This window comes from Phaethon lepturus, unplaced genomic scaffold (assembly GCF_000687285.1).
Source record: "Phaethon lepturus isolate BGI_N335 unplaced genomic scaffold, ASM68728v1 scaffold17827, whole genome shotgun sequence".
In the NCBI taxonomy this organism is placed as follows: domain Eukaryota; kingdom Metazoa; phylum Chordata; class Aves; order Phaethontiformes; family Phaethontidae; genus Phaethon; species Phaethon lepturus.
In genome coordinates this window covers 22,898-32,478 of record NW_010551340.1, presented here as the reverse complement: position 1 = coordinate 32,478, position 9,581 = coordinate 22,898, and the positions used below count along the sequence as shown (strand labels likewise).

General features: G+C 40.8%; 1 protein-coding gene across 1 annotated transcript in view; it reads left to right on the top strand.

The window, feature by feature from the left end:
- Positions 1–605: 605 nt before the first annotated feature.
- Positions 606–9,581, top strand: part of LOC104623717 (leucine-zipper-like transcriptional regulator 1) — a gene marked incomplete at its 5' end in the record, with an annotated part of 20,610 nt that continues 11,634 nt past the window's right edge. Inside the window, 5 exon segments of the mRNA XM_010290885.1 lie at positions 606–659; positions 661–735; positions 6,808–6,918; positions 7,689–7,781; positions 8,695–8,790. Of these exon segments, the coding sequence (XP_010289187.1) occupies positions 606–659; positions 661–735; positions 6,808–6,918; positions 7,689–7,781; positions 8,695–8,790 (429 nt within the window).

Sequence of the window (9,581 nt, the reverse complement as noted above, 5' to 3'; positions counted from 1 at the left end):
AACGTATCAGCCATAAAAAAGGTTTTACTCTGTCGTCTTCCAAATGTGTTAATCAGCTTTGACATAAGTACAGGTTGCCATATTGTGGTGATCGTCTGCCCTGTTTTTTATCTCAAGCCAAAATGTGGGAAATCTGTCTCAGACTGTGGGAATAGCTGACAGATATGGCCTCTTTGCCACCTTTGTTCCTGATCTGCATTCACAGAATCACAGAATCATTAAGGTTGGAAAAGACCTTTAGGATCATGCAGTAAACAAAACCCTCAGCTTCTCATGAGGAACCATAGGAGGAAGAGGACAGACAAAAAGCAATTAATGCTTAAGATTTTAATTGCGGTGTACCTCTGTCATTGCAAAAAAACTTCAGAACAACTACACAACTAATTTGTGAAATTGTTCAGTCACATTGATAGGCTCCAAACAAGACCATGGTGCTTTCTCTGGACTGATTCTGAATGTTTTGGGTACACAGGCATGATCTTTTGGAGCTTCTGTTGCAGGGGGACTCCTGCTCCATGTCCTGTCTCTCACGCCTCCCATGTATACTTCTACACACTATTGTTTTCAAATCTTGTAACCAGGTGTCCCACCCAGAAGTGGCTTAGAGAGTGTCTGCCCCAGAAGAATCTCCCTCCTTGCCCTCGGAAGAATGTGGTTTAAAAAAAATCTCGGCATGTATTTGGTTTAGATTTCAGCATTACAACAATTAAACAACCACCCCCAGCCGACTCAAGGGTAAAGACAGACAGACTTGGAAGTGAAAAAGTCTTCAAAATGAAAATTAAATTTATTCCAGGAGAGTGAAATAAATTCCAGCCTTGTATGTGCTTTTTCTCCTCCTCTCCTTTTTTCTCTCCTTGAAATTTATCTTGACCTATTTCAGTTTAAACTGTAATCTAAGAACCATTTAAACCTTGACTCTGCACATGCAAGTTCTAAATTGCATATAGAAAACTAGTATTGACCCCTGAGAGGAAACTACTCATTTGATTTAATTTTACTTTTACATTGATTCAGCTTAATTTATTAAGGACTTTAAGTGAAGCTGAATGTATTCCTGGTGAGGCTAAAATTTAAATCAATGAGTTTATGAAGAGGTTTGCACAGGTTTAACTAAGTTTATTTTAAAGTATGTGGAATCAGCCCCAGAGATGATGCTCAGGGCTGTAATCTCAACTATTTGAATGATTGCTAGGTGCTCTATCACAGGGAGAAGCAACGCTAATGCACAGCTTAGCTTTGTAAGTCAAATCAGAACCTTGATGAGCATCACAGGACAAATTCAGTTTGTGCTGTCTAGACAGGACATGGTGTGAGTTTTGAGCACAAGAAATGCAACAAAATAAAAGACTTCTGAAATACTTAAATTTTGAATATGATGGCTCAGATCATGTTGGCAGTGTGGAAAGGTGTGTGGAAAGGTACACTGAAAGGGAAGCAAAGGTGGCTGATGAGATGTGCTTTTGAAAGCAAAGATTCCATCTTGAAAAGAGCCTCAGATTGCAAATCTCATTAACCTTAAATAGAGAAAACACTTCAACATATGAAATAGGGCAGTGTATCTCAGAGGTGGGTGCCTGTCCAGATCAACAGAGGTGGCAGCATTGAATCTAAAATTCTTTTTGTCAGGTACTGCTAATAAGGTAAGGAGATCACACTGATTGAGAGGTAAGTATAGGATCTGGAGCTGACATTCAGACTGGCACTGCATCTTAGTCTGTGATTTTTGGTATTCTTGTATGCACTAGGGGTGAGAAGGACGATAGCCCTTTGGATTCACACATCACTATCTGGAGTTGCACCAGCAGAAACCCTTACTGAATTTACAGTTATTACGAATCAAAAGTATAGTTTTGCACATGTTATCTCACCTGCCAGACTCAAGTTATGTTTGCACAGTGCTGGTTTTAGGTAGCGGTTGTTGTTACACCAGGAGGACGTTACCAGTAGGTACACTGGTATGCCTTTGTCTTTAAGCATAGGCGTGGCTCTGTGGTGTATTGGCTCTGTTTATCACTATAATCCTGAGTGCAATTCTCACCTTGTTATCTGGAATATTTACACTAAGGTACATTAGGGAAGGGTTGCCATCATCTGAAGAGAAGTGAAGGCATGGGAGAAAGCATCTGGTGCACAGCAAGATTGGGAAAGCTCTTAGTGCTCTCGTTGTGAAAACAGGCCATCTCAGCTACCTCTACACAAACACAAGTGGCTTAGGAGAAAGGAGGAATTAGAAAGTCATGCACAGTTGCAGACCTATGACCCTGTTGGACATGGTGAGATAGCTCACACGACCAGAAAGAGAGGCTGGGAAGGTGAGGAGATGGGGTTGTGCTGCTTGCGAAGGAGTGCCTGGAGCTTTGCCTTGGGTTGGGTGGTGAGCCAGTTGGGAGCTAATGGGTAAGGATCAAAGGATAGACCAACATGGATGACACTGGAAAGATTTTAGTTTCAAGTGAAACAATAAGCAGCAGGAAGAGAGTGCTGACTTTTAGCAATTTAGACCTGGCCAAGTCTAAATGGAGTTTCATGGGACTGCAAAGGGACAGTGGTCTTACTACCTGCAGGACTTTGGAATTTGACAAGGTGAAACACAGGGAGAAAAGAGGGCAAGAGGACATCAGAAGAAACCTTCCAAAGAAACAACAGACAGATTCGTAGCATAAAGTGTGTGTTCGTTACCTGTCAGCTCTTAAGCAGGTCTGCACTTCTCCGTATCAGATTCAGAGCCCTAGCAGCCCAACTTAGAACACAAAAAGTACCAAAAGAACCTTAAAATCTTAAGCAGCTGAAAGATATCCTGCAGACTGTGCACATGCTGTTAGCCTACTGTAGTCTTTCTTTGTGATCTCAGAAAGTTAATACAATTTCTTTGTGCCTCTTGGCCAAGTGTAAAATGAGAATGACCAACACATTCCTATGTGCCAAGCAGGGTGTGGTGTGGGACAGTTGATTAGACTGTGCTTGTAAAAGACTGAAATTAGGATCAATGTGTTATATTGCAAAACAGAGGCTTCGTTTCACATTCACCCTGTGCTGACTTTGTTTCTCTGAGAGCAGCAGTTCCTAACTGTAACCTTGGCTTACAGTGTCATGAGCAGGGAGTCTCTCACCATATATCTGAATGATAGACTTCTCTAAGGCAGTTCTAATAAACTGCAACTAGTAATAATTCTTTACTTGTGCAGATGGATGGAGTACAAATATGTGGACCATCGGGGGAATCCATAGGAAAGCTGTAAGAGCAATCGGCAAACATGACCCCATTGAAAAGCTGAAAGAGCTGGAGATGCCTGGTGAAGGGAAGATGAGAGGTGAAGCATGTATTTTGAAATGCAGGAACAGTTATTGTGGACAGGAGGAAAAGATGCTCTTTTCTGTGTTTCTGGTGGGTAGGACAAGAGTTAATGTGATTAATGCTTAAACTGCAGCATAGGAATAGATTTGACAGGAAGAAACATGGTGCACCTTCTTCTACCTACACAATTACTTGTGGTAGAGTGATTGTGTGTTGAGAATCGGGGTTTCTGTATTCACTCTCAGGCTCTTACAGGGGATTGTGATTCCGTGGCTGCAGCCCTGTGGTGCTTGATACCGACCCTTCAGGTCTTGGACAGGTGTGCTCTATTGTAGTGATTCTTGTCCCACCTTCGCATGAACTGACCTTCTTGGGGTTTTATCAAATCAGATTTGACTCTGTGCACTAGTACAAAGGATGAGACTTTGCTCAGTAGTGAGAAAGACACAGATATATAAATACCTGCATAAAAGCAGCTCAAATTCAGTTCTTCTGGTAGATTATAAGCCACCTGAATTATCTCAGCCTTAGGCAGTACAAACCGCATGGTTTCACCAGCACGCGTTCTGTGAAACATAGGTCCGTGGATGGTGAGCAGAGCAATGGCTGTTCTCTCAGGTGTTTAAAATAAAACTATGTAACTCCAACCCTCCAGTGCCGGACTGCTGAATTTAGCGTGCAGGGCATATTTTTGTGTCTCTGTTTTTGTGAATTCCCTCGTGGACTCTTTTCCTCCGCAGAATCCCATGCTGGGAGGATTTATGGCCACCCTGGCTATCAAAATAGATATTATTTCATATCTGTTCCTTATAAACTCTACCTGGGTTGAGTGTATTCAGCAGCTGGATTTGGCAGCTTGGGAGGTCTCCCAACCAAAAATTCAGGATAGGGCAGGGTTTGATGTCTGGTGTTGGTAGATGAAGAACATGGAGCTCAGCACGTCTCTCCAGCTGTTTATGTCTTTCCAGCTGTTTATGCTCCTGAGCTCTATTAACCTTTTTGCCCTGAATATTTTCTTCTGGAAAACCCAGCTCCCCTGTTTTGCACTGGACCAGTTTTTCTCTGGCCAAAGCCTTGGTCCTGGGAGGGCAGAGCGTTGTTCTCCTTGAAGGCGGCATCAGTATCTCGCTGCTTGGCAGGGTTGCCGTCACCGCGTGAGGGTTTGTTCTGGCCTGAATTCTGCTTTTCTGATTCAGCGACCCTGAAGCCCTCAGCTGCACAGTGTTTTGATGAACTGTGTTTGGCCTTCCTTTTTCTGGGCTATCCTTTCATACTTTACATTTCTCTTACTACTGGCTCTAAAAATGTGATATGTGTATTTAAGAAGTAGAGTTGTTTGTTACTTAAGTTACTAGTAAGTGGCAAAGCTCTGGTTCCTTGATCACTCTGGTACCAACAAAGTAAAAATCATTAAAAATCATTGCTATAACGTTCCTTACAGATCATTTGAGTTAAATATGATGTGACTAGCAAGTATGGTGCTTCAGATGATTCATGTTTCCTTTCTGGCACCAACTGTGAAAATGCTGTAAGTTTTTTTGATTGAAAAAAAATGTCGTTGTTAAATACAATGGCTGCTTTTTAAAAGCAACTACTCGATAATATTGAGAATGATTTCAATTAAAAACAAAGCTAGGGTATTACTTATTTAAAAAAAAAAGGCAGTGAAAATTACCTGAATAAGTATAAATCAGGTGACCTGCATTTGATCTCTGACAGAATAGTTCTTTTTTTGTTTGTTTTTGGTTGGAGAGTCAGTTGTAGGAAAGATGCTATAATACAGCTAATATCAGCCTGTCTAGTAGTGTGGAAACAGGTCTTGTCAAGCAGACTTCATATTTTGGGATAAGGTTGGAGGTCCAGTTGATGAAAGTCACTGTTGTATTTTTAAACTACTATAATATGTTTGATTTTTACAGTCAGTACATCTTATTTAATTAATGAGATTACTACTAAGAACAAATAGAGGCCTTATAAAATAGATTATATTAGACAGTAATCTCAAGCTCTTTTGGAGAGGTATCGAACAGGCGCTCAGCAGGTATGTACTAATAGATCAGTAGTATTCCATAACCTTTCCGTCACAGTATTTATTAGCACCAACTTTAAATTAGTTTCTTTGATAAAGGATCCAGGAAGTATGCTGGAGACAGAAGGTATCTTGTTTACCCTGAGGAATCTAGACGGCTTGTTGAACTGGCGCAGGCAAGCGTGCATTTTAAGGTGACCAAATCTGTGGTTTGTACATCTGAGAAAAAAAACCCAGGTCCTAGTTACTGCATGGGGGATTGTATCCTTAAAAGATGTAGTTTGAAGAAAAGAAAAAGTCATGGAAAGTCTGATGAGTAACAAGCTAAATGAGACCATTGTGTGATGCTGTGGTAAAAGGGATAACTCGGTGGTAATGAAAAAGCCAGTCAGCATGGTTTCCTGGAAAATAGGTCTCTCCAGATAAACATAATGTTGTTTCATGTCCGAGTTTACTTGAGCGGTGTCTATAAATATGTACAAGAAGAGAAGATTTCTTATACCAGAGGGGTTTTTATTTCATAGGCAAAGATTTAACAAGATTTGCTGCCTGGAAGACAAAACAAGCCTGATCAAACTAGGAAAAAAAAAAAAAAAGAGGTTACTGTCACCACTTGAAGGCTTTACGTGAGATATCTCAGTGAGATTTGCTAATTTTGTGTAACCTCAGAAGAAACGGGTAAAAATTATTTCGTCTGTCCTGTGCAGGTGGTCATAGCAGCTTTGACTTGCAGTGACTCCTTCCCACTTCAAAAATCATCCGATTTTGCAATTCCAAGGTGAACTGTGTGTTGCGTGGTGTTGGAATCCCTCAGTCCTACAAATAGCTGGGGCTTGGTGCAGCCTGGGGTAGCTTTATTTTCTGTGGACCTGGCATGATGGAGAAAGGAGACTTGACTCTGTGGTGCCAGCTCTGTAAATGTCTCCAGCTTTGGGCAGAATCTGGCATTGCTGGAGGGGCCCGTTAGGCAGATGGTCCGGCCCCAGCGAGCTGTGGGGAAGGCATGCATTTACAAGCGTGGAGTTCAGTGTCCTGCTGGGATAGATGGTCATTGACCTTTCAAGTTCCCGACAATATTCACAATAAGCTCCGAGTTTGTATAGTGGTCACATTTGCAGAATCCATTTGTTTTTTAGAAGTATATTTTATTTTTCTGTAATGTATGTAAAACTTGGCGTTGAGTCTGAGTTTGGTAAACGATCTCATGACATATAGAGCCCTGTGTACGTACCATTTTGATCAGAAGGGGCAATGAATAGGTGTTTTTAAATGTGACTGGAAAGTATGTTCTAGATACACTAGGAAACAATCCTAAAATATAATAAATGTCACTCTTAAGATGCAAACGGTTGTGTCGCTTCAGGCTACATTGATTTTCACTCTCACTGTTGATCTGTTGCAGGCTCTTTTTCTTGGGAGAAAAAAAAAAGATGCTTTTATTTATTCCCTCACCTATTTTGTCCTTTTCTTTCCCTCCTAGTTACCCAGTGGGAGACTCTTCCATGCTGCAGCTGTTATTTCAGATGCTATGTACATCTTTGGCGGCACCGTGGACAATAACATTAGAAGTGGAGAAATGTACAGGTTCCAGGTAATTCACTGGTAAACATACTCCAACATCCATACCAATTCTGCATTAATCCTTCTGGCTCTGCCTCCAGAGGTGGCAGAGTTTCTGGTTTGGCTCACTCTGAGCTTGATGGCTTTTGTTTCACATCCTTCCTGCAGGAAGGTTTTACATTTCAGATTCAGCTGCCAAAGACGATTGTGTATCTTTAAAATCTTTCAAGATATGTTATCTGGACATATGGTTTGCTAAGGCCAAGCTCTCTCCAGAGGTTATGACAATTTATTGTGACAAACTATTGAAAAGTGTATCAGACAGGATTTGCCAGGATGTTTAACTGAAAATGGACAGTTTCTCATCATGTACTGTCAGGCTTAGGGTCAGAGCATTTTGTACTGAAGTTTTATCTTCATGCAGCACTCCCACTCCCCCCCAGTAACTATGGGAATTTTAAATTTTAAATTTCAAGATACTTACACCAGGGCAAATACCCCCTACACTCAAGTTTATTTTTATTACCACAGATAAGTTATGAGAGCAGGTGAGACTCCTAGCCCCCAAATCCTGAAATCTGCAAGTTGTGATGAGACACAATTCTTCTGTGTTCCCATGTGTTATCTTTCATTACCGTCACCGTAGAGTAAGCCTTTGCATATGTTTGGTTTGCTTGTTATTTTCTACTTTATATACTACATTGAGGTGAAGTTAATAAGCAAATCCAGTGATAGTATATGTAACTACAGTTGCAGCCATTTGAAACAAACTCTGTCTTCTGTGGGGTTTTATTTTTTTAGTTTTCTTGTTACCCTAAATGCACTCTACATGAAGATTATGGAAGGCTATGGGAAAACAGGCAGTTCAGTGACTTGGAGTTTGTTTTGGGAGAGGTGAGTAAAATTTATTGAAAAGGTGCCAATGGGGGTGCTACTGCATGTGTAGCAAGTTTGCTGGGAAAAAGCAAATTGTACGATGATTGTGCCAGAAACCCTGGGAATGAAGTTTTAAGAGCAGCGTCACTGGTGAAAATTATGTCTGTCTGGTTTAGTAAGTTACACTAATCCAGATAAATTTATAAAGTTCAAATCACTGAGACATAACCGGAATTTATCAGAACACATTATATATAGTTGCAATATGAAAATGATACTACTGACCTGTACCCTGAGGTTACAACTGTCTCCTGGAAAGAGCAGGTCAGTGGTTTGCAGATCCAGGTATCATTTCAGGAGCCATTTTTAATTACTGAAATAAAATAGAATGAGAAAAAGCAGCACAGGGAAATAATTCTCTAGTAATGAAAACAATTATAAAATTTTAAAAAGAACATGTTTTATGAAGAAAAACATGAGATCTTAATTTGAACTTGCCTGCAGTCCTTTTGCAAAAAAAAAGTTATAAAACACTTTGCACAGATCAGATAACAGATCCTCAGCATCAGATAAAGTAATTATGAAGAACAATAGCAAACAAACATACTGTTGCTTCAAAAACAGAAAATTAGACCAAAAAGGTGTAACAATGAGAAGCAAAATCTGTGATGCTGAACCTACCCTACAGCTTCAACTCAGTGAACATTAACAAAGGCTCTTTCCAAATGGTGTTTGCCATTAGCCTTTAGGGAGGATAGGTGTTGAATTTCATCTGTATGTGCAGAGCAGATGCAAGGTTGCCTTTGATTCTAACTTAAACTAAATGTATAGTAACCCGGAGTTCAGTCCAGGTTTCTATGGCTTCTGCCATCTGCCACCATGTGATTTGGGAATAAAAGTTTAATATATGTTATTCCTTTGCTTTTGACAGAAGGAAGAACGAGTTCGAGGGCACACTGCAATCGTTACAGCTCGCTGCAAGTGGCTGAAAAAGAAAATCATACAGGCAAGGGAGAGGTTGAAACAGGTGAATATTTTAGAACAGTAATCTTGTGGCAAGGTAATGCTTACTCTACCCAATTTTGGAAATCAGGTTGTTAGAAAAAAGATAATATCTGCTGAGACAGATATAGGGCCAGAGCACTGTCTGATGCTCAGGTGCTCTTGGGCACATAAAATAAAGAGGGTAATCAGTATTAACGCAGGCTACTGGATGTGTATCAGGCCAGGTGAGGAGCGTAACATGGCGGAGCCGAAGTTAATCCAGTTACCTGGATTTGGTGGTATGGTTCTTGGGAGGTCTCCTAGCTGTCTAAGTTCTAATCTTGTGGAATATCCACGAGGAGGTATGCGTACCCCTCCCTCTGGGGACAGTAAAAGCTGCATGTCATCGGGGATGGCCTGCACCATAAGACCGATTAGAGGGCAGGCAGTGTTAAGGTTTTGAAGCTGGCTCTGTTCCCTTTACCTTAGTATTTCCTGATTTTTTTTTCCAGAGTTGAAGGTCTGGTGCCTATGTTTCATTGTCTATTAATTTTAACTACTTACAGTTTTTCAGCAGCAAACATTTTATTGCTCTTGAGGAAGTGGTAGCACACAACCTGCAGTAAGACACATGGATGCCTCATTGCCCCTTAGTTAATTGCTTTGCCATGCCACAGCCCTCCATCTTCACTGGAAAAGGCTGTAAGGAAAGGCTGTAAAAATGAAACTTGAAAGTAATGAAGTGGCTTAAAATACTTCTGTGCAGCACTTTGAGCTCTGACTTTGCAAGGCAGGGGTCTATGGAACCTGCTCCTACATCTTCCTTTTCCAAGA